A 26659-nucleotide genomic window follows, 5' to 3' on the forward strand; every position below is an offset into this window, starting at 1 on the left:
ATATTTATACTATAATTTAAATACCACAGAATCCGTACCTTATAAGTGAATGACGATAACAGTAAGAAGACTTAAACTTGATTAAACGTCAAGAGATCCTACAATAATTTATCATAAGTGTATTATTCACTCATTCGGTATGCTTTATATTGAAACTCTTGTGATGCCCATTATTTAATAAAAGAGGTAGATGTGGCTAAATATTTACTGTTTCTTTATTATCATTAGTGTTAAGTTTAAAGAATATTTGGTATTAGTGCACTTTATATATTTTTCCATGAAACCAATTAACAATTAGTTTACCTATTGCTGGCTATGGTTGTGTCCGGCAACGGCAGTTGAGGTTGGCGGCGGTTTCTCCGGTTGGTCTTGAAGATGAACAGGGGGGTTTTGAACAATAGAGAAGATGCAATCTTTATTGTTTAGTACAATTGACTGGTTGTTAATTTGCATGGGATTTGAAATCCCGAAATTTCGGCTTGACGCGTCATATTTGCTCATAAATTTTGGAAGGAACAATTCTTTATTGATTCTTTCTTTTCATTACTTGAATTAGCTTTTTTATCATTTTCTTTGTCGGTTACACAAGGGTTTATTTATTTATTTATTTATTTATTTCCATATTTTGATTTCCTTTATGTTACAACAAGTTCCTATTATTTTATTGTGTTACGACATAACAATATTATGTATTAGTATTAGTGTAATGGTTATATTTTCACTATTTAGACTTCGAATTTAATATCACATGACTAACTTTATAAACATTGAAGGTCCGATATAACCATTAGTTACACTACTTTATCGTATTTATTATATTAGGGTTTTCATATTTTCGGATGTTACCATAACAATATCTAATAATAGTCTAATACCATTTGCTTTCATTGTTTTGTCATTCTTTGTTTGTGTTATATGAATATCTATTGTTGTTACCAGTTGAGGCTCGTGTTGTGTACAGTTTTTGGTGATTAAGTTTGGGTTTATGTGTAGTAAAAATTAAGGTCAATCCATGTTCGTTTTGTAACGGGTCATTTAGTAGTACTACACCTAAATGGGTCCGCTTGGGTTCTTAATTCACTTGATGCGTTTATATTTACATGATATGTCGACCTGTTAAAGTTAAACCATGAACGTACATTTGGATGTTAAATGAAGCCAAATTAATTCTCGTTGTCTTAGCATCATACGGGGATCAAACCGTTAAGGTATAGCTAATCATTTGACCTAGAATTTTTTGTTAAAACCGAATGAACCGAACCATTTATGCCTCTAACAATCACGAAGTAATAGTTGGTGAATGGTGGGTTGTGTGATACACGAGTAGGGCGCATTTTAGCAGAAAGAGTTGATATTGATTGTAGTGTGGCTAGTCACCAAAGCACTTACGTTGACCTCCACTTTATGCTGGAGACCAGAATGTTTGCATGGCGTAATTACCATAATACCCTTCTAGGTAGGATATTTTGGCTATACTATATTTATTACTAGTTGTAATGATTAGGAGAAAGACGAAAATGACCTCATGATGAATGTAAATTAATTAAGTAGGATGAGGGTTAGAGAACGACCTATGAGTTTTGGATAGCGTGCTCTCTAGTCATCATAATATTATATTATGGAAGTTGTAATTAATTAATCACTAAGGTGAAGGTGAATGCCCGAGTAATGATCAATAGACATTTCTACCTTCAAAAAACTTGTTCATGTTATTTGAAATTGTTTCTTTATTATGTTTTAGGAAAGTTGTTTTTATTTTTATGTGTTGTTTTACGATAGGTGAGCGATTATTGAACCGAAATTAATCGAAAAAACCATGAACGAATTAACCAAAAATCAGTTATCATGTTTATTAATTTTGTATCCTCAGAAAACCAAAACCAAAACTATCCAAACCGAACCATTCATATTTTCATATATTTTTAGCCTGCATATTTTATGTATTTATGGCCTCACTTCCAGTTCATGCATTACTAAGCAAAAATTATAACCAAGTTTGGGTTTGGTCATTTACCAAAGCTAATCGAAAACTGACAAATTAACCGAATAAAATTAATTAACAAAAAAACGGTTGGTTAACAAAATATATGAAATGATGACTTCGTTTTCAATTTAGGCTAATAACCAAACCATGAACACCCCCATTTCTCACATAATTCTCCTTTCCCCCCTTTGTAAGTGTTTCGAATAAGGTAAGAGTTGGATAACGAATATGTTATAAGAATGTAAAATAAAACAATAATATATATACATTTGATTAAGAATAACAATAGTGACATGAAATTCTTCATAGGACGTGAACAAGTGTATGCTTGTAGGGTTTACCTACCCATTTCTCGTCACTTTGAACCCTTTTGTTCACCGTTGATGCTTACGACTTGCCTGATGTCAAGGAAACATCGGGTTTTTGTATTATGTTGACATCATGTAAGACATTTGACAATCTCTCATGATGTTTGGGTTGTTAGTCTACAAGCTTAGCAAAATTATAAGGAACATGTCCTTTCGGGTTGGTTCTCAACACTGGATCTGGAAAACTACATTATAAGGTGCGAACCTCGACAAATGACAACTAATAATCACTTTCTTAAAAACGAAATGATTTTGTTTTAAACTTTATAACGGGGATGTACAACACAATCGTTTAGCGTTTTCTCATAAAATTAGCTTACAAACTATAGTTGATTAGTTATAGTGATAAAATAAATGAAGCAAGTAGGCCTAATTTATGACAGATTAGTAAAATAAAGATAACAAACTCAATTACCCTAAGTGATTAGTAAACTCATGAACTAGGAAAAATGAAAGAAAATAAGTTTACAAGGCTCACTTAACTTTAAACATTATTGTGAGAATTAGTTGTGCATACGAGTAATTGCTGACGCTTGGGATTCTTGAGGTCTCATGTTTGATACCCGACTCAATGGATTTTCCATAGTGATAGAGTTTTCTTTCTGATAATGTTTTTAGTTGAGTCAAATCTAAAGTGTCAAAATCAGTATAAACAATTAAAATCTCATCTCAATACGGTTTACTCAAATATTAGTGGGAGTTCCACTGTTAGTTAATGTAAACTTTTCTCTCAAATGTTACAATAAAGAGGATGCGATCATTTTTACTGCACCATATATTATAACTTATATTTTGTCACTTTTTACATTATATTATATTTTATTAATATGCAAAAAAAAGACTTTTTGTCCTATAGGGGTAGCAGTCAGCAGAAAATGAAACAAAAATAATAGAAAAACCAAATAAATTAAGAAGCCATTGGTTCGTTTTTAAATTTGTTTCATAAACGTTTATTATGGTTCAGTTTCTGCTGTGTGTATGAATAACCCTATTAATCAATTCACTTTTTGTAGTAGTGTTGTACTAAAGTATTAGTTGCTCTTTATTCTCGCTTGCAAATTAAAACAAAAGATATAATCCGACTTACCAGTTGAAATTTACTTGGATCCATGTTATAAAAAATCTTCATAAGAAAAAGTCTCGACAAATCTATCCAGAATTCCAGATAGAATTGTCTTAGCGAGAGAACCAACATCCAAATTCAAAGCGGACAATTAAATGATTAACTCAACTAAGTTTTTCAATTATCAATTGAATTAACTGAATAAATGAAACCAATTGGTTATGAAAATGTGAAAGTAAATTAAAGCCAAACATTGGTTATGAAATATGTCTTTAACCCATAGCCGAAACGAGCTGACTCATACTTAAACATAGGGATCATTTTAATATAATATAGAGGATTTATACATATGTTTCCTTTTTCTTAATGATATTTTAACCATCATTCGATGCCGTACACAAACATAAACAAGTGGCCGGGGTAGTAATGGCACTATAACGTCTAATATCCCCGCAGATAGAATTTCAATTAATAAATGATTAATGATTTCAAGTGGAGAATGTGAAAGTGAACAAGAAGTAATTTTTTTGTATATAGTTAACATTCTTTTTAATTCTTTAATTACAACTCATCTATTAACAATTACTGTAGAAATATCTACCACATAATCAATTATCTACGAGTTATATATAACTAAACGGTTGTCCGTGCGATGCAGCGAGAACACAGACCGTTGATAATGGTATGGTTTCAATTTTTAACGGTTCTGTTTCGGTTTACGATGATAAAAAACAACTACTAATTGTTTATTTAAAAACCATCAAAACCGGATCGTAAACACGCTAAGTAAATGTTAATATTTTTAACTAAAAAAAACTAAAGCGATATCATACTCAAATTAAAGAGAATAAAATTCTCGTTTTTATGATGCCAGTTTTTAAAAAAATATCAGCTTATGAAAAAATTATGACCGTTTAAAATTCGTGGATGAAAGTCGGGTTAAATGTGAAATTAAAATTTATATATGGTTAAAAGTTAAAGGATTAAGGTTGTAACTATTACTTAAATTTACAAAAGTAAATCAAAGTTGAGGGAACAATTTTGTAACTGTGTTTAAATAATTGAACTTTACGTACTTCATATTTTCTAATTGACTACTTTGCCATTTTACAACATGCTATGTAAGTTGTACAATTTGCTAACTAAGTTGTAAATTACTTAAAACCTAAATGTCTTAATTTACACATAGTTATGTATTATATATAGTATAAATTACATACACATGTGTACAACAAAATAAACAGAAAAATGGTTCAAGATTAACAGAAATCAAACCCTAACTATCTATAAATAAAAATCAAAGCCATAACATCACCAAAATCAACTCATAGTGGTGGTATTGTCCTAGTGTGGTGATATATTATGGTGGTGAAGGTGGTGGAGTTGCGTCGAAGGTGGTGGAGGTGCGGTGGTGGTGTAGCTGTGTTCGTAAAAGCTAAGGGCCAAATGCCAGCAGTGACAGAGAAGGGAGGAAAATAGCATCGCACCATTATTTTTAAATTTTGTCTAAACGGACTAATCATTCGGTTGTTCCTTTTCATATATATTGTTAGCAGTCTATTGGTAAATGTGTTGGTGTTAGGTTAGGTTACATGCATGAAGAAAAATTATACTATTACATGTCATGCAGGATTAAGTTTTCACCCGCCATTATAGACAAACTCTAAAAAGTTTAGGTTGCAAATTTTGGTAGAACATCGTTGCTATTTATAGATATATTTATTGACGGTAAAATGGTCACCCGCCATTATAGACAAACTCTAAAAAGTTTGAGCATGAATCCTATAAAAAATTTCTTTCTTTCTTTTATTAGCAATGGAATACTGACGCTTACGTCGCTAGTAAAGGTTCACCACCCCCTCAACCCCGAACAAAAATAAGGAAAAGATAAGAAATTAGATTATATCCCGTATATTTTGGCAATTTATAAAAAAAAAAGCGTCCATCAGTTACCAACTGATTGATGGAATACCAACAAACTGTTTAACAAACTACTTTCCAAGTTTTTAATTTTATTATTGGTATTATTACCGATGGGCCGTGTTTGTCGGGAACAAGCTATTCATTGTTTAGAAGTGTTAGCATGATTATCAAGTGGCTTTTTCTAAGGTGAAAACATAGATTGCTAAAACAATGACATATAGCAGAAATATATTTTTATAAACCCATTTGAAAGATTAAATGAAAACAGTAGCGGTGCACATGATACTCAAATATGGTTTGTGTGATTTCATTGAGCTATTCGTCATGGAAAACCTCCGCCCGTACTCAAATATGGTTGATTATGATAGTTGATGTTGGATGCATTAGCATACACTAGTAGTTGTACGATAATAACTATATTCTTAGACAAAGGATGATGTTGAGCAAATGTGGTTATCATCTTCTTGTTGAAAGTGTATAGGTAATGCGGATTCAGAACTATAGCTAATGCTTACTTTGTGTGGTTTGTATTCAAGTAAACGAATAGATTTTTTTAGTGTTACTTTCTTAATTATCTAAGAGACTCTCAAAAACATTTAAAAAACAGGTATAGTCAGCTAGCACATTATAAAAATATCATTATTTAAAAACACCAAAAACTCATCCTATAAGAAATGCCAAGAACACCTAAAACCATTGCCACATCATTATCACATTTTCCACCCAAAAACACCTATTCGCCCCACCACTTGCAAAAAGTCATGTTTTTTTGTTGTTCTTGTGAAAAAACATCAATTAAAAATGAAAACCAAAAACTACACTCACAAAAGATAAAAATGATTGATGTGAACAAACACCTAAAAACATCCAAAAAAAATCTATTATTGTGGATGGTCTAAAGAAATACTCGAGTCAAGAGACTCTCATATGTGCGGGGTTTGGGGTTGGGGAACTAATTTGGGGCTAATGTACTCAACCTATCCATGCATTTCAATCGGAGTCTATTTTCATGATTCGAACATGAGACCTCTAGGGTCATATGGCTATAATTTTACCGTTGCTCTAGAGAAAGTTCACCTCTTTATATGTGATACTTTCATAGTTGATAAATGGTAATTCACATAACTTTACATGTCTTAAGGTGGTTGTTGGATCATGGCATACAGAGATCAGGGAGAGTATTAGAAATCAAGTATAAAATATGCTTTCATTACAAATATGATTTAAGACTATGAATTAGTTAACATTGCATTATTAACTAAATAAATTAAAGGGATATCGGCCACATCAACCAATTACCTGCTTTGCTCATGTCACTTCACTCTTGTACCTCCTTTAACACCCACATCACATTTCTCCTATAAAACATCATCAAAAATTCATTTCATTTTCATCACTACTTCAATCTCTTTCTCTCCCATAAAATATTCATATTATAACCCTTCAAAATGTTGCCAAGAAGTAGAACCATGCCATCAAGAATCCGTCATGGAGTTGTAAGCTCAACTTATTTACACACACATGCACATATATTCAAGTACGTTCTTTTTTATGCACAATTAATTAACATTTATTTACCTTGGTAGGTTGAAGAAAGACAAGATATTATGCACTATTCACAAGTTGATGCTCAAACTAACGCGGATAACCCAGCCCGAGCCATCAACATCGAGGCCACGTATTCAAAGAGCTTCGATGATGATGGTCGCTTAAAGCGTACCGGTAAATAATCTAGTATGCTATTTTACAACTAACCACTTATCATGTCTAATCATTTTTTGAAGGCTTATTGACTGATCTTTTGTGAATTAAGGTACATTTTGGACAGCGTCGTCACATATAATCACTGCGGTGATCGGGTCAGGAGTCCTATCATTGGCATGGGCTGTTGGGCAGCTCGGCTGGGTCGCTGGACCGACTATTATGATTCTATTTGCTTTGGTCATTCTCTACACCTCTAATTTGCTAGCGGAATGTTATAGGAGCGGTGACCCTGTCACCGGACCAAGGAGCTATACTTACATGGAAGCCGTCAAGGCTCATCTAGGTATAAATCATGACACCTTAGGCAAATCACACATCAAATTGTTATGTCCATACCAGAGACATTGGGTCATAAAGAATGCCCTGTCCCAGTATCGCCAAGATGTTTTGGCGCAATAGTTGTGGATGAGCAGAGAAGTCCACAGTTAAACATTCTTGACTGAAAGCAATCTAGTATGGGTGACCTCTTGGGTAGTTTTCACTCAAACAACCAAAAACATAATTGTAAAACTCTTGTGGGCAAAATAGACAGTATCGGTGGCGCATAAGGATACAAATCACTATAACATTACAATAATATTACATCTCTCCCTTGAATTCAAAAAACATAAGCATCGAAACCTAACTAATCTATCATAGTTATGTTTCTTGTTTTCTTCTTTAGGGGGGCATAAGGTGAAAATATGTGGCATTATACAATACATAAACTTATTTGGTGTTGCAATTGGCTACACAATAGCAGCCTCAGTTAGCATGATGTAAGCCATTATTTACTTATCTTTATGACCTTCATTATTCTTTTAAAAAGTGTTGATAATGTAACAAACCTAACTTGACATGATATAACTAAGCATCACTGTTATTATTTTCAGGGCTATAAAAAGATCAAACTGTTTTCACAAAAGCCATGGGAAGGACCCGTGTCACATGTCAAGTAACGGGTACATGATAACATTCGGGATCATTGAGATTCTTTTTTCCCAGATCCCGGATTTTGACCAAGTGTGGTGGCTCTCCATCGTTGCGGCTATCATGTCGTTCACTTACTCGTTCATCGGTCTTGCTCTTGGGATCGCAGAAACCGCAGGTGTGCATAGATAGATATAGAACCACACATACCACGTATGTGTTCATTTGATTCGTTTACAAGCCTATTAGACAGTATGTTGGACCCGACAAGGACACGGACACGATAACAAAAATGTACCATAATTGTTTAGACTCATAAATACCTGTAATTAACTACTACTACTATATCGCAATATAATTTGATACAAATTTTGTAGAAAATAAGGTTATCAAAGGGAGCTTAACAGGGATAGAGATAGGAACAATAACTCATGCTGGCACAGTTACTTCCACCCAAAAGTTATGGAGGAGCTTTCAAGCATTAGGAGCAATTGCTTTTGCATATTCATATTCCATCATACTTATTGAAATTCAGGTACTCAAACTATTTAACTAAACTTACAAAATACCATATTTTAACAAAGTTAATTTTATAGTTCTAATATTTTTGAAATATATTAGGATACGATTAAAACACCTCCAGCTGAATATAAGACGATGAAAAAAGCGACTTACTTGAGCATATTTGTGACGACGGTGTTTTATTTGCTTTGCGGGTGTATGGGTTATGCTGCTTTTGGAGATGAGGCTCCAGGGAATCTACTTACCGGGTTCGGGTTTTATGACCCCTATTGGCTACTTGATATAGCCAATCTCGCTATTGTTGTGCATCTTGTTGGCGCTTATCAGGTTGTTATATATTTATGCCATAAATCATGAATGGTCATTTATTGTTCCAATAATTTACATATATTCATTGTTTGGGTTACAACCCAAGACTCTTACTAAGAATTAAAAGTCTTTACCAAGTGAACTAGCCACTCGTTACTTGACCTTCAAGTCATTATTGTCCTTTTCAATACCTATCTTTTTTCATACCTATTTAATGTTGCATCTCTTTTTCCTTGCTTTTTACTAAAATGATTATTTTCTTGTAATTAAATTTAACTACAAACAAACAATTGTTAATTTTGTCACTGATTTGCGACCGAAATCATAATGGTCACAACGACAACGACCTCACTCGTATCGGTCGTAAAGAAATGACAAAATTTATGATTGTTTATTTGGTTGTAAAATAGTCATAAAAGGTAATTTAAATTTGAAAATTAGTACCCGGTCTAAGGCCAAATTTTGCCAATTTGTGTATAACATATTGATCTTGAACATTTAAAATTTGTTAACTTCTACATTTTACTTTATGTTTGACTTGTGTTCGTACAATTTTTTTTCCTTTCTAAAAATGCCATTTTCTAAATCTTTATTTAGCGGTTGCACCTAATTTACAACTGAAAACAGTCATAGATCGGTTGCAAACTGGGCTGTTGCTCACTAGTTTGAGACCGAAAAATTGATCCCTAAAATCAGTCACAAGGTTTTGTGTGACCATTATTTTCTGTCATAAGTGGTCAGTTTTATAGTGGCAAAATGTTACAAGCCAAACAGAAAAACTCAACCCAAAAGACTAGTCTGATAGGTAAGGGAACCCATTTGGCTTATAAACCCCACATCAGTTGCCCATACAACCGATGTGGGACAAGTCCCATACCTTGCAATGGTTTCAGTCCGTAACACAAAATAATTTTTTAAAATAAACAGTATGTCTTTGTTGTTACCAATTAATGACTCGTGACTCATTTAGGTCTATTGCCAACCATTATTCGCATTCGTCGAGAAATGGAGTGCACAAAAATGGTCCAAGAGTGATTTCGTGACAGCCGAATACGACCTCCCAATCCCATTTTACAGGGTATTCCAGGTTAACTTCTTTCGTGTCGTGTGGAGGACCGTATTTGTGATCATTACCACAATAATATCCATGTTATTACCTTTCTTCAACGACGTGGTTGGGTTGCTTGGAGCCTTAGGGTTCTGGCCACTCACCGTTTACTTCCCTATTGAAATGTATATGTCACAAAAGAAGATAAAGAAATGGGGAAGCCAATGGATCGGGTTTCAGATACTAAGCTTCGGGTGCCTTTTGGTCTCGGTGGCTGCAGCGGTTGGATCGATTGCGGGCGTGGTTCTTGATCTAAAGACTTACAAGCCCTTCAAAACCAGTTATTGAACATCTTTGTTAAGCCATGGGTGTTTACTGTTTAGTATGATGCAGTTATATGTATTTGCTAAAAGTTGTGAAATAAATTTTGTATTCTGTTATATTGGAACATGTTATAAAAGTATAGACTACAAATTTGCAAAAAAATGTGTTTAGGAATATTCCAATCATACCTTGCTTTACTAGAGGTTGGTCCCAATAAGATTCCTATTTTATAAAAAGTTAAAGATTAAATCTCTTAATTAACATATTCAGTGATAACATATTCAAGTTGTGGACTAGTGGTTGACCTATAAGATCAGGATGAGGTCAGCAACAATCCATAATCCATACAGGTAAAAAATAAATGACAAAGACAACGTAAGACACCAACTGATAGACACAACCAAAACCCCTTTGGTATTATTGTAGGAACCATCAGAACTTGCTGATTATTATTAAAGCTGTTATAATAATTAGGATTTATTTTAAGATCAAACACGCGTCCACTAATTACTACACTTGTTTCATGCACCTACGTATCCGGGGTTCAAGGGAGCAACGACCCTTTGTGGGGGTTCGGGAGCAAAACCCCTTTACAGAATTGTCAATGGAAGTCACCAACGATAGGTACTTTGCATGATTAAACAACAGTCCCATGAAAACCAAATTATTATGAGAGACCAAATTTTGAAAACAAAGGGGTGTTAAAATTCTTATTGGAGACCATTCACCCTTGCTATTCAAAACAGAAAAAAAAAATTAAATATTCTTTTACCGTATGAAGAAACATTGTATGTGTATTCACTATTACACTATATTTGTTCTCTCATTTATGGTTTTCGACTAAGTCCTATGATAAAACTATATGAAGATGATTACCGCCTCTAAAATCCTAGACTAAGATAAGAGCTAGAATTAAATATAAGTTTAATTTGGATGGATATGGTAAAAGTGAGCAAACCTAAGGGACCAAAAAGACGGTTTACTTTATTTAATTAATATGGTATTTTTGTCATTTCATACTAACTTAACATACTAAAATTAACAGAGTTGGTGATACTGACAAGAAAATGAAACCACAACGATGAAAAAGACTAAAAAATACTTGTTGGACATAAATGAAAAAAGAGCAAACCATAGGGATGAAAATAGCAATTCTCTCCCAAGTTTTATCGTAACTGGCATTGAAGGAGAAGTGAAGATTTGGCGGCCGCGAGGTTTCAAGTTCGAATTCGATCTCAACTAGGTTTTACCACAGTGGATCTTTAGATATTGGGTTTTCATCGGATGGACTTGAGCTACCCAACGTTGTCTGGAATTGCTGACGTATGAGGTCACCTTTTGTCCTTGGGTTTTTCCGGATAGCCGGGCTTTATTTGTTGGTCGTTCAAAAAAAGAAAGGGTACTACGCCTTTCATGTACCCTAAGTATCTAAGACTCCAGTAATTTTGCATTGTCACCTCATAATTCCCTAAAATATCATATTTGGCGGTACGATTCCTTCATCTTGATCATGTTAAACTTGCATTTATCATATTAAATTATATTTTTGATTTTATATTGATATCGTTCTTGAGTTCCTCATTGCTATGTGGTAACTTATGAATCAAGCTTCTCATTGCAAATGGTTTGAATGCCATTTGATTTTCTAAAGGTAGTGGTATTGATAAGGACTTAGGGAGCAACTAGGGATGCAATTGTGCAATGAGGGTAAGAGGCCTTGGTGTTACCGAATATTCATATGTTGGGAATGTAAACATTTGTGGGTGTTAAGCCTTTGTTATGTAAACATTTGTTGTTGTTGACTTCGATGTTGACTCAACCTTGAACTACCTCCTTTTATGCTTGAACCGTCTTATTTCAAACTAGTATCGGCTTCTTGAGATTTTTCGCTTACACCAACCTTGAATTTTATTTGAATTTATAGATAAATATCGTATTTGAGTGTGTAGAATATTGACAGAAGTTTTTGAATTTTGATAAGACCATGAGTAGTCATAAAGCCCGTGCCCCAGGCATTATGCGTCACATGGCGCCCAGTAAGAGTTATGGCTTTTTACAAAAACATGGTGTAGTCATAAAGCCCGTGTCCCAGGCATAATGCGCCACGTGACGCCCAATCACTATTAATTTTATTTGTTTTGTTAATAATAATTCATTTAAATAATTAAATATAAAATTAAAAAACCACATTAAAATTAAAAAAAAATACATTAAATTAAAAAAACATAAATAATAATAATAATAATAATAATACATGTTGTATTTTTCAAAAACTTTCGCCTGCCGAATAGCCTTTAGGAATTGGACTCTCGGGTCGTCTTCGGATAACTCCTTTGTTAGAACATCGATGTCGTTGTCCAATTCATTCCTTTTAAGTGCTTCAACGGCGTCCAAATTTACTTGAAGAAGTTGGGCTCAAAGTTCTTGTATACCTTTGAGTCGAATGTTCATTTCCTTAAAATGACTTTCTATTTCGGCTTTCGAACCCGTTGCCGACGACGATGCGGCCCCTTCCCCGTTTCCCTTTCCCTTGCTTCTTCTCCCCCCCTTCGGTCGAGGCATCTCGGTAATATCTGCATAAGAATTCCCGGCTTCATTGTCGCTTCGTTTGAAGTTTTAAGCGTCGGAACAGGGCGTTTCTGGATCAACCGAAAACGATGTTTTAGACTTTTTTTACACGGACCACCTTCGGCGTCGGCCTCCATAACCGGGGCCCATTTTGGGTGAAACCTCAAGTATACTTTCCAAATGCCAAAGTAATTGGAGCTCCCCTTGGCCTTATGTTGAAACTCTGTCAACGCCTTTTCCATGATTTCCGCGTCCGAGACAACGCTACTCCACGTTCGAACTATCCAAGAGTAAACCGTATGGAAACCAGTGCATTTTTTGTTTATGTTGTTCCATTTCGACGGTAAGGAATCTTTTTCTTGAAGCGAGTCCCCACTAAGTTCTTGGAACAACTCTTTAATTTTGTTCTAAAATACGTCCGTTTTTTGATAGTTCGCTAAAATAAATAAAAACATTACAAGTTCAATGTTTGTTCTAAAAAATATAAAAATATATTTATTTTTTAAAAACTTACCGCACAGGGGATCTTCCGATACATCGCACCAAGCACGAGCACATAGTACGCACTCGTCGATACTCCACGTTATGGTATTTTTTTAGCCCGAGCTTCGCCGACGGGCTTCTTTGTGTGTTTTCTCGGACGTCCGCGTTGGTTCGAACCGCCGACGGTCTCCGGTACGGGTTGTGGCTTCGGGTTTATTTGTGTCTCTGGCACGAACTCGTATTCGGATTGGGAACCCGAACCAGCAAAAATGTTCGTGGTTGGGTTTTGGAAACGGGGCGCCGTATTTGGTAAAGGGGCTCCGGAACCTAGATATGCCATGTACGCGGCCATTTGAACTTCGAACGGATACAAGGATTGTTGGACGAGGACGGTTGGCATCGGGGCGGTGGATGGGTTCGGTTATGGATTTTGGTTGCTTGCGTTGCCTTGACATGCAAATTGACCGAAACCGAGAACATTTGGTTGTTAAACGGAAACATTTTGGTAGTATTGTAGTATAAATAATTGTGTAAAAATATATTTGGTAGAGAAGTGGTAGAAAGGAATATGTAAAAAGAATGAGGTTTAGGTTTGTTTTTATAGTATAGTTTTAGTTATTATTTTAAAAAGGTTTTTTTTTTTAAATCCAACGGCTCCCCCAACGGTAACCAACCCCCCCCCCCCCCCCAACGGATATATTTTTGAATTTCGAGCCAATTCAACGCGTTATACACAAAACGTTTAAAATTAAAAAAACCCCAAAACGTGGGGGGGGGGGGGTTGTGCCCCTGGCGTTATCAACCAAAACGCCATCCATAAATGGCCACTACGGATGGTCTAAAGCAACTTAGAAAAAACTTTTTTAAATGGAACGACCATAATGCCGTTTGTCAACTAGTACTCCTTCACGGGTATACTATCTGATTTTTCAGTCCGTTTAAGTGATTTTTCAGTTCGTTTAAGCACGTAACAGCTCGTTTAAGCTATTTTCCAGTTCGTTTCAGCATCTAACAGCTCGTTTAAGCGATTTTTCAGTTCGTTTTGGTACCTAACAGCTCGTTAAGCGATTTTTCAGTTCGTTTCAGCACCTAACAGCTCGTTTAAACGATTTTTCAGTTTGTTTCAGCACCTAACAGCTCGTTTAAGCGGTTTTTCAGTTGTTTCAGCATCTAACAGCTCGTTTAAACGATTTTTCAGTCTGTTTCAGCACATAATAGCTCGTTTAAGCAATTTTTCAGTTCGTTTCAGCACCTAACAGCTCGTTTAAGCGATTTTTACGTTCGTTTCATCACCTAACAGCTCGCTTAAGCGATTTTCAGCTCGTTTAAGCACTTAACAGCTTGTTTCAGCATGTTTTTGTTCCGTTTTCGTCGACTTTTCATTTTCGGTTACTTTGCCAGTTTGTTTTTTTTAACGAGGACAACGGATGAAACGCTTTAATTTTTTTACTATTTTTGTTTTTGTTTTATATTTTAAGTTATGATTTTTTTATTATTTTTTTAAAAATTTATTTTATGGTTTTTATTAAGATCAAAACCCCTTAAAAATTAAAAAAAAAACAATAAAAAATAATTACGTCATCATTTTTAATATCAAGGTTTTCGTATACTTATGTATATTAGTCATGAACTTTTTTCTTATCAAGGTTTTCGTATACATTGTGTAACTTTTAAAATAATTACGTCATCATTTTTAATATCTCAACTTAATTTTGTAGGGACTGAATTGTTTAATCCCAGTTCACAAGTCGTATAATGTTTTATGTTTTTGTGTCAATATACCTGTATAGACGTCTCATTATGTGTTTGTTGTTTTAGGTTTCCACTAGGTTCGGCCGTTCGGGTACTCTTGTCATAACCATGTGCAATTTGAACTTGATTCTAAGCACTTTGCATGACCGGGGGTTTTCAAAAGTAATATCATATCAAATATTTCATTCGAGTTCTAAGCACTTTTAAAATCATGATATACTTAACGTGTTAGTATGTCGCTGCAAACCATCAAACAGTCAAAATGCAAAGTTTCTTTAAAGATCTCTTAGACTGCAAAACTTGCACTTCTTTATTTATGCTACAAGTTAAAAGTAACAAATTCAACTTCTTTCAAACAGTTGGTTCAGACTTCAGAGCGCTCACGTGAAAGAGCGATCAACGATCAATTGTAAGTTGAATCTCAACTCCTCCAATCGAAGAAAACATCTCTCTTATTCAAACGGGTTCGTTAACTGTGAGACCTTTAATGCATTGATTACCAAAGTTAATCTAAGAGTTATACAACTTGCGTGTTCATTAAAGACCTAAAACCTGAAATAGGTTGTCCTCTTCAAGAGTTATCCAAAGACACAAATTGTATCACTCACAAAAGAGTGACTTTGTTCTGCAAGCATCAAATGTTTCACCATATATTCTTTTAGTGAACCGGTTTCTATTTTCTCCATTAGTAAAATTGAAAAACACTTGTAGTTAATCTCTTATAATCTGACAATGTGATGTCATTAGCAGAAACACCTCTCGTTTTAGGATGAATTTTGATGCCATTGTAATGCTAAGCGTTCCAGAAGTATGATAGTATGATAGTCTAAGCGAATTTTACATTATTGTCAACCTTGTATAGGTGTACACCAAACTTATTACTAATGACAATTAAGTTAATGAACATAACACTAAGAAAGGCTATTGATATCATGATGGAATCCCTATGCTTTAAGACAGCATATTCAAGTTTCTTTTTTTAACTATTAAGAATCTAGCTTTCTAAAACTAAACCACTTTCTTGCATATGCTACACTTTGCAAAAATTACATCTTTATAAGTCTTTACATAAAAAATCATTTCCTCATACTTTCAGCAATGCAAATTATGCTTCAAAGCTCACAAGTGAGTCTAGAATCAGGAAATACTAATCAAATTCAATAAAATGCAGTCATTGGTTGAATATGTTTCTACAATCCAGTAACTAAACGAAAAATTCATAACAAATCCTACTACATTAACACATCAACGACTGAACAAACAAGAAATTAAATAATATGCAGTATTGCTTAAATCCAAAAACAAATTGAACTAATTTTCAATAAACAAACAAAAACATACTCAATGTATTTGATACAAATCTACAAAACTGCCTGCCAGCAGCATCACTAACAAACAGCAATTTAGGCGTCCTTTCCATAACCAAATACCCGAAAGTGTACACAAAGCAAGCAACAACAGTGAAACTTCAGATCACAATAATTTGTTTTGTCAATTTAGATTAAATCCTTCCTATAGATGTGACTCGCTTTTAACAACATAACATATTTCACACGTCACTGCAAATCATCAAAGAGCGAAAAATATCAGGTACCTCATTTGCACTCATCTATTATTGTTACAATTTAAAGGTCGCAAGAACCAACTACAGTTGGTTCAGGATGCACATACGATAGAATCACTGAGCATTCTGGAAGTTTATGCGCACCATGAATCTATGGTTAAGCTCCTCTTTAAATCATTCAGGTTTTAGGCCATTAATGAACACAAAACTGCATAATTTTATTCAAGAATGCATCAAAGTCCCCACTCCATTACCTCCATTTGTTAAATTATACACTATTAACACTAACTTATTACCAAACAGACCCCAAAATTATTACTAAACAGGCCCTAAACTTATTACTAATGACAGATAAGCTAATGACACATACCACTTTGGAAGGATTCTTGATATCATGATGAAATCCCTCTGCTTTAACTTTAAGATAACACATCCAAGTTCTTTTAACCATAGCAATCTTGCAAAAATTACAAAAATAGATGCTTTATTTTGCATGAATGAGACATTTTTTTATGAACAACAGAAATACATAACATGCAAAATCATTTCTTCTTCGCTTTTTGCAAGATATGGTTCAAAGTTAGCAAGTGAGTCTAGAATCCAATAACTAAACACAACAATCATAACAAATTCTACTTCATTAACATATCAAAGACCAAAAATCAAGAAACAAATAATCAAATTCAATAATGTGCAGTCACGATTAAATCCAGAAAACAAGTAATAAAACCGAACTTCAACAAACCTACACAATTAATTGATCCAACCCTTCTTCAAAACTGCCTGTCAGCAGCATCGCCAACAAACGGCAATTTCAGCGTCCTCCCCATAACCAAATACCCGAATGTGTACACAAAACAAACAACAAACACAAAAGAACTCTTGATATCATGATGCAATCCCTCGCCTTTAAGTCAACTTATTCAAGTTTCTTTTTAACAATCAAGAGCCTAGCTTTGTAAAACTTTCTTGCATAAAATCACCAAAAAAGATGCTACATTTTGCATAAATAACACATCTTTATGAACAACGGGAAATCTTCACATACAAAAGCATTTCCTCTTTCAAAACACAATGCATATTTTTGATGCTTTTTGCAACATAATTAGTCAGCAATGCAAATTGTGATTCTAGAATCCAGTAACTAAACAACACAGAATAAAAAATCATAACAAAATTCTCCTACATTAGCATCTCAAAGACCAAGAAACAACTAATCAAATTCAATAATAATAATAATAATATGCAGTCATGATGAAATCTAGAAAACAAGTAAACCTACAGAATGAATTTATTGATCCAACTCTTGTTCAAAACTGCCGGTCCGCAGCATCACCAACAAAGGGCAACTTCGGCGTCCTGCCCATGACCGCATACCCAAACGTATAGACAAAACAAGCCAGCACAGCCACAAATATGACGCTATGACTCCACATCACAATCTTGCCTCCAATCCCATGTGGGCCCGGATTAAAAATCCTCTGGACCAGCATGGGCAACACCAGCAAGACGTCAAGCACGACGGCCTGCATCGCATTGAAGCGGGCGTACCGACTCACATTGGAGTTGCGAACGACACCGATGTACAGGATTAAGAAGGCGAGGTAGCTGGAATAAGGGACGGAGCGGTAGAATGAGAGTAATGGGAGAAAAGGGTTGAGGATTAAGCCGAGGGTGTTTGGGTACTGGGCGAAGAGGAATCGGCCGTATTGGAGGCCGTTGAAGAAGGGGAAAAAGTATGCGGCGGCGGAGATGAGGCGGTCGGGGACTGGGGTGGTGTTGTAGGATGCGGAGATGGGTGGTGGTAGACGTCGTGATTGGACGGAATTTGGGTGGAGTGATGGTGGTGATGTGGATAAGGTGTTTAATTTGAGAGGGTGGGTGAAGAGGGTGGTTGACCGGAGGGTTTTTTGTGGTGGTGGGGTTAAGGAGAGCCGGAGAAGGAGGGGTGTAGTGGACATTTTTGACGGTGGTCGGAGGACGGTGGCGGTGGGTGGTGATTTGTTGAAGAGATATATGGTGCAACTGCGCTTGGTAGGGGTTTTAGAAATAATTAACTATTAAAATTATATTGTTTTGCCCTTTTATTTAGGACTAGTGTGAGGCCGTGTAAACTATGGACGTCTAAAATGTCTCCGGCTCGTTTAAAAATTGTTTGGTAAATGCTTGTTTGATTTTGGTTCGGTTTGTTTTGCTCGGGTTATTTTTTATTTATTAGTTTATATATAAATTTTATGTATATGTATATATATATAAAGTATATTTTTTTTTATAAGTTTATAAGATTTCTTTCTTTTGTCTTGACTTCAAAGTTTAAATTTAAATCATAGTCGTTCGTTTTATAGATGTTTTGTTGTTAACTTTGAGTTTTAGACATTTTAAAGTTGGAAGTTTATACATTTTAGAGTTAAAAGACTTGAATTAATTATATTTTGAAGTTTTAGAAATCTAAAATTGAAAACTTTATACGAAATCAAGTCGAACCAAGCCGCTCGGTTTCAAACCAAACCAAGTTCAAACATCAAAATATCGCTCGTTTATTTAAAATCAGTCTGCTCGATTCGGCTCGCTTTCAAACCAAACCAAGTATGAGCAAGCTTGCATTCGGTTCGACTCGGTTCGTGAACAACCCTATGTATTACACGGATAATTGATGAAAAGTTTAAACTTTAACCATTAAGTGAACCGCAGTCAACAAAATGATCATATATTGTTAATACAAGTACAATTTTAATTAAAATTACATAAGTTACATAACTAATATCACACAAATATGTTACAAATAAGTAAAACCTTCATTACACACTACATCTGTGATTGTATTGGTTGGTATCCTTTGTTTATCAAAAATTAATATTTTTATTTAATGTCTGCTTGTAACTCTTGATAAGTTACATATACGTCTGCTTATAACTCTTGATATAGCCATGTATAGTTGTCAAATTTTCTTCAAGTACATACTAAACCTAGATAAATGATAACATATCCATTAAACTAACATAAAAAAAATATTCATACACATAAAATATCATACATTTTAAACAATTAATATGATGTCATTTGAGATCATTAGCTCAAGTTTATTCAAAAACATGATTATCCCAAAACGCAGATTACCTGAACTTTGATGATATACTGATCGGGAAAACACTATATAATAATAACAACCAAGTTTCAAGTTTGTTATAATTAAGTCACTCATATTTTTTTTCAATCAGGTCGTACAACTTTCAGTTTATCTCAATTAGGTCACTTAAATTTCAATTTGTGTTCTTAAACGAGAGGGACAACTACTATATTATCGTAAGTGATATATTTACTAATAGAAAATGAAAAAATGTTGGTTCTATTGACATTTTAGTTATTTACGAACATATAACATGAATGTAAAAAAGATAGTATTAGAGCATTAAATGAAAGTTGAGTGACCTAATTGAGCTAAAATTGAAAGTTGAGTGACCTAATTGAGACACATTAAAAGTTGAGTGACCTAATTGAGACAAAATTCAAAGTTGAGTGACCTAATTGAGAGGAAATAAAATATGAGTGACTTAATTGGAACAAACTTGAAACTTGGTTACTATTCTACAGAGTTGTCCCAATAATGATCCTTTGAATCTTTAGAATTTGAAATTGATTGATCATGATAAATTTGTTATCATTAATATTCTGTGTATGATAAATTTTTAGTTGATTTTATATATTACAATTAAGAATTGTATAATCAAGCAACATGTAAAACCCAAAATTAAAATATAACAAAAAGAATTATTTCATTTCATAACAATGAAAAATGACAAAAACATACTAACCTTAAAGCCTTGTTCAAAATAGCAGTGATTATTCTCAGTTAACGGAATATTAGAGGATTTAAAGTTTTTATAAAGTGAAGGTAATGATTCTTATTTATTATAGTTGAAAGTATTGGATAAGGAATGCTTAAATTTTGAATACTAATCTCATATTATTAGTTAATATTATAGAAATGTAACATCCCAAAATTTCGAATAATAATAATATTGTATATTGACTCGTTATGACGGAAAAAGCTTACTTGAAGTTAATAAATAAAATAGTAAAATGGTAAAAGGGAAAGATAAATAGGCTAATTAAATGGAATTAATCATGGACTAAAAAGGAAAGATGGGCCTTAGGTCCATGGGCTTAAGGGAGTATAAATACCCCCTTAAACCCTAAAATTTTCCATTTCCGTCCATCTTATCCATAATATTCCCTGCACCTTCAAAACACACACACATACACCGCCACTTACGGCCGTGAGAAGAGGAAGAAGAACCGAGATCAAATCAAGCCTTTTATTAATAGATCTTTGGTGTACAAGCTATATACAAGCTGCAAGTTCATAACCAAGTAAAACCGTGACCTAAAAACGCTTAAAGGTACATGCTTTAATCTTAAAGGTTACGTTTTTATGGACCCTTAATCGTGAAACTTAAACATAGGGTAGATCGGTCATAAAGTAGCAAAGTTGATGCTTAGATGGGCATAATGGACTGATGGATATATACGTTCATCAAGAAAACCCTAGATCTAACTTAAATAACGATCTATGGTTAAAGATCCAAGCTTCATGCTAGAAATTGACTAGATCTTGATAATGGAATGTTAACGGATGTAAAATGGTTAAGGAAACTGGAAATAGGAAGTTAAAAATGTGATTTTTAGACTGTTTAACCATTACTTGAGCCTGGACTGGGTGTATGGTTAGGAAAATCTGAGCTAAAAGCATCAGACAAGGGTTCTCGGTCAACACGAGAACCCGGTCAACCGGAGATCTCGGTCAACGAGAGTTCTCGGCCACGTAGTCTTCGGCCACTGAGTTCTCGGTGACAAGGGTTTCGGTCAACGCAAGCGTTCTCAGTCAACGCAAGCGTTCTCGGTCAAACATGGGTTCTCGGTGAGAACTGGGGTTCTCTGCCCAGATTTCTCGGCCACCTAGGTTCTATTTGGTTTGGGCCTAGACCCAGTTGGGCCCAGATGAACAGTTGGACTTACTTAATTAAGCCCATAAGATGCTAAGCCCAATTAGAGAATAAAATAATAATTTAAAACTCTAATGAAAAATGTGTTAAGACAGTTAACGGAAATAAAATTTTTCCAAATTGACGTGGCAGCTCGACCCCAGCCAGGGGCTCTGCCCCTTGGACCCCGCTAGGGGCTGCCGCCCCTAGAACCCCGCTGCCAGGGGCGCTGCCCCCGGACCCCCGTTCGTTGCGGGTTATATAAGATAGAAATACGATACGAGTAGTAATAGTGAATTGATACGTGTAATTGTTATACAGTTAGTCGTGCACAGCTCAAGAAAGGAATAACTATAAACAGTGAACGTAATCGCATTCAGGTGAGTTTCTAGCCCCATTCCTTGTTATGTTTTCGGGGCTGCGTGCATACTCGAAATGTTTGTTAATACACATATCCTAAGTGATAAGTGTATGCCTTATGTGATAATGTGAAATGTATGAATGATTGCTTGTTGGTTCGTGAATGATCTTCGGATATTGCACGTACCGTCAGGTTGTAATGCTATGTATAATGCCCAGACTCCTACGGGAGGCAGCAGTGGGGAATTTTCCGCAATGGGCGAAAGCCTGACGGAGCAATGCCGCGTGGAGGGAGAAGCGAGTTGGTATGCTAATTCCTCATCTGCAAATCAGCCCTTCCCGTGGGTTATTTTCTCAATGAATAAGTAATTCTAGGAATGAAATCTTTATATAATTCGAAAAAACAAAGCACAAGTTGTAAGAACGATATGTAGGCTTATATGTATGAATGTGGTAAGGTTAATAAAAGAATGAAAGGTATGGTTGTATGGTAACGAAGAGGGAACCGGGCCCTAATAATACTCGAGGCATGATGTATGGTTGTATGGTTACGAAGAGGGAACCATACCCTAATAATACTCGAGGTATGATGTATGGTTGTATGGTTTACAAAGAGGGAACCGGGCCTTAATAATAATCGAGGAAGGAGGGAATCGAACCCTACTAATATTCGAGAACTAGGGAACCGAACCCTACTAATATTCGAGGAAGGAGGGAACCGGGCCCTAATAATACTCGAGGAAGGAGGGAACAGGGCCCTAACAATACTCGAGGAAGTAGGGTGTAATGCTCTTTATAATGTAAGATATGAATGTAAGTAAGTCTGAAAGTATGAATGAAAGTATTAAAGTATAAATGAAAGTGTGTAAGGCTAAATGAATTGTATGTGGTACGATTAACTAGAACTCACTCAGCGTAGCTGACTTTTAGTATACAATGGAAAATCTTCACATATAAAATCACTTCCTCTTTCAAAACACAATGTACTTTACTATACTTTTTGCAACATAATTAGTCAGGAATGCAAATTATGACTCTTGAATCCAGTAAAAGAACAATGGTAACAAATTCTACTTCATTAACATATCTAACACCGAAAAGCCAAGAAACAACTAATCAAATTCAATAATAATAATATGCAGTCATGATCAAATCCAGAAAACAAGTAAACCTACAGAATGAATTTATTGTTCAAAACTGCCGGTCCGCAGCATCACCAACAAAGGGCAACTTGGGCGTCCGCCCCATGACCGCATACCCAAACGTATATACAAAACAAGCCAACACAACCACAAATATGACACTATGACTCCACATCACAATCTTGCTTCCAATCCCATGTGGGCCTGGATTAAAAATCCTCTGGACGAGCATGGGCAACACAAGCAAGACATCCTGCATCGCATTGAAGCGGGCGTACCGACTCACACTGGAGTTGCTAATGACACCGATGTATAGGATTAAGAAGGCGAGGTAGCTGGAGTATGGACGGAGCGGTAGAAAGAGAGTAATGGGAGAAAAGGGTTGAGGATTAAGCCGAGGGTGTTCGGGTACTGGGCGAAGAGGAATCGGCCGTATTGGAGGCCGTTGAAGAAGGGAAAAAAGTATGCGGCGGAGGAGATGAGGCGGTCGGTCACTGGGGTGGTGTTGTAGGAGGCGGAGATGGGTGGGGGTAGCCGACGTGATTGGAAGGAAATTGGGCGGAGTGATGGTGATGTGGATAAGGTGTTTGATTTGAGAGAGTGGGTGAAGAGGTGGTTGACCGGAGGGTTTTTTGTGGTGATGGTGGGGGGTTAAGGAGAGACGGAGGAGGGGTGTGGTGGACATTTTTGACGGTGGCCGGAGGACGGTGGCGGTGGGTGGTGATTTGTTGAGGAGATATATGATGCAACCGCGCTTGGTAGGGGTTTTTGAAATAATAAGGCTAAGGGTAATGGGGCTTGGTTGAGCTCAAGTGATTCAATTAAAACCCGACACGTAGGCTGACGTGGCACAGGATCAAGCCCCTCAACCAAGCCCCGGAGGGTGTAGTGGTCCAGGTGATCCGGGGCTTGATTGGATTTTTTTAACACAAAAACACAAAATAAAAATAAAAACCTATCTTCTTCCTCCTCCCTCTCCAAACCACCACCACCGTCCACCCCTTCTTTCTCTCTCTACACTCCAAAACCACCACCATACCTTCATAACACAAAAACTCTCTCCCTCTCTCACACACATTGAAGTTCTGGACAGATACCACCACCTACCTTCACAACCCAAAAACCACCACCATACCTTCTCATAAATTCCGGCCAGTCGATCGGAACCGACGACCACCAAACACGGCACCGCACCGCCACCATATACAACAACTTTCTATCTATATAACTATCTCTCTCTCTCTCTCTCTCTCTCTCTCTCTCTCTCCAACGGCTCTTTTTATCCACCCACCCCCCGCGGTCCGGCTCGCCCCTCCCTTCGCGCCCCCGCTCGCATGAGGGGTGGTAATGGTTTGCGCGAGCCACGTTTCAGCCACCTGGATCACCCCCCACTCCTCCGCGCCCCATTACACACATCCTAAGGAAAACATAACTATTAAAATTATATTGTTTTGCCCTTTTATTTAGGACTAGTGTGAGGCTGTGTAAACTATGGTTGTCAAAACTGTCTGTTGCTCGTTTAAAAATTGTTTGGTAAATGCTCGTTTTATTTTGGTTCAGTTTGTTTTGCTCAGGTTATTTTTTATTTATTAGTTTATATATAAATTTTATGTATATATATATATATATAAAGTATATTATTTTTTATAAGTTTATAAGATTTCTTTCTTTTGTCTTGACTTCAAAGTTCAAATTTAAATCATAGTCGCTCGTTTTATAGATGTTTTGTTGTTAACTTTGAGTTTTAGATATTTTAAAGTTGAAAGTTTAGACATTTTAGAGTTAAAAGTCTAGAATTAATTATATTTTGAAGTTTTAGAAATCTAAAATTGAAAACTTTGTACGAACCAAGCCGCTCGGTTTCAAACCAAACCAAGTTCAAACATCAAAATATCGCTCGTTTCTTTAAATTCAATATGCTCGGTTCGGCTTGCTTTCAAACCAAACCAAGTATGAGGAAGCTTGCATTCGGTTCGGCTCGGTTCGTGAAGAGCCCTGTGTATTACATGGATAATGGATGAAAAGTTTAAACTTTAACCATTAAGTGAAATACAGTCAACAAAATGATCATATATTTTTAATACAATTACAATTTACATTAAAATTACATGAGTTACATAACTAATATCACACAAATATGTTACAGATAAGTAAAACCTTCATTACACACTACATTTTTGAATTGTGATTGTATTGGTCGGTATCCTTTGTTTATCAAAAATTAAAATTTTTACTTCATGTCTGCTTGTAACTCTTGATAAGTTAACATATACGTCTGCTTATAACTCTTGATATAGCCATGTATAGTTGACAAATGTTCTTCAAGTACATACTAACCCAAGATAAATGATAACATATCCATGAAACTGACAAAAAAAATATTCATACATATAAATATCATACATTTTAATCAATTAATATGATGTCATTTGAGATCATCAGCTCATGTTTATTTAAAAAACATGATTAAACTCTATATAATAGTAACCAAGTTTCACGATTGTTCTAATTTAAGTCACACATATTTTTTTTTGTCTCAATCAGGTCACTCAATTTTCAGTTTGTCTCAATTAGGTCACTTAAATTTCAATTTGTGTTCTAAAACAAGAGGGACAACTACTATATTATCGTAAGTGATATATTTACTAATAAAAAATGAAAAAAAAATGTTGGTTTATTGACATTTTAGTTATATATGAACATATAATATGAAGGTAAAAAAAGATAGTATTAGAACATTTAATGAAAGTTGAGTGACCTAATTGAGCTAAAATTGAAAGTTAAGTGACCTAATTGAGACACATTGAAAGTTAAGTGACCTAATTGTGACAAAATTTAATGTTGAGTGACCTAATTGAGACGAAATTAATTATGAGTGACATAAGTGGAACAAACTTAAAACTTGGTTACTATTCTACAGAGTTATCCCAATGATGACGAATTCTTCACAGTTATATATATATATCAAGTTATTAATTTGTTTATTAAAATGTTTATAATTAAATAGGTAAATTGAATAATTTTCCCTCAAGTGCAACACACATGACCTATCTTAACGAGAAAAACTAACTGAGTTAGGCCAAAAGGACAAACGGTGTAACATTTCGAAACGTAAAGTACAAATTATGTTACTTTTAAAGATAAAGGATAACTACTGAAATTCAGTACAAACATAAAAGACAATTTCTGTAATTTTGTCGATAAGAACAATATCATACTAATCTATTAGGGTGTGTGTAATGGGCTACAAAAATAGGCGATATGGGGCGACAAGAGTGAGGAATATCCCCCCCCCCCCGGCTACAAAAGGTCGAAATGCGTGTGTGTGTGTGTGGGGGGGGGGGGGTGCAACTGCATGTCGTCGGTTTGTTTTTCAAAATATTATTATTTTATGTAATTGTGTGTGATATATATATATATATATATATATATATATATATATATATATATATATATATATATATATATATAGGGCTACCACACCGCTACACCACTAAAACAAAAAACACCTATTTGCTGATTATGCGCCAAATGCCACAAATCGCCCCATTTTGTAGCCCCTCCACTACATATAGCCTTAAGGCAACAAAATGT

At 35.2% G+C, this 26659-nt stretch overlaps 2 protein-coding genes and 1 pseudogene across 3 annotated transcripts; 1 reads left to right on the forward strand and 2 right to left on the reverse strand.

Moving 5' to 3' along the window:
- The first annotated feature begins 6674 nt into the window (after nt 1–6674).
- Nucleotides 6675–10388, forward strand: LOC143611751 (amino acid permease 4-like). Its single transcript, XM_077085908.1, has 8 exons — nt 6675–6834; nt 6925–7060; nt 7152–7385; nt 7767–7860; nt 7975–8189; nt 8389–8546; nt 8633–8860; nt 9813–10388. The coding sequence occupies exons 1-8, from the start codon at nt 6787–6789 to the stop codon at nt 10236–10238; spliced, it is 1539 nt and encodes a 512-aa protein (XP_076942023.1). The 5' UTR covers nt 6675–6786; the 3' UTR covers nt 10239–10388.
- A 7373-nt stretch (nt 10389–17761) lies between these two features.
- Nucleotides 17762–23770, reverse strand: LOC143611755 (protein TIC 20-II, chloroplastic-like). Of its 2 annotated transcripts, XM_077085911.1 has the most exons (2): nt 23725–23770; nt 17762–18504 (listed from the first exon to the last, which is right to left on the reverse strand). In XM_077085911.1, exons 1-2 carry the CDS (start codon nt 23748–23750, stop codon nt 17892–17894), a joined length of 639 nt encoding a protein of 212 aa, XP_076942026.1. In that variant the 5' UTR covers nt 23751–23770; the 3' UTR covers nt 17762–17891. The 2 variants fall into 2 exon arrangements, with proteins under 2 accessions (XP_076942026.1, XP_076942025.1); XM_077085910.1 differs by lacking the exon at nt 23725–23770 and having other exon boundaries at nt 17762–18593.
- Nucleotides 22924–23647, reverse strand: LOC143611757 (protein TIC 20-II, chloroplastic-like; annotated as a pseudogene).
- Nucleotides 23771–26659: the final 2889 nt, after the last annotated feature.

Source organism: Bidens hawaiensis, unplaced genomic scaffold, assembly GCF_021521415.1.
Source record: "Bidens hawaiensis isolate Kalapana, Puna unplaced genomic scaffold, B.hawaiensis_p1.1 tig00032090_1, whole genome shotgun sequence".
Taxonomy (NCBI): domain Eukaryota; kingdom Viridiplantae; phylum Streptophyta; class Magnoliopsida; order Asterales; family Asteraceae; genus Bidens; species Bidens hawaiensis.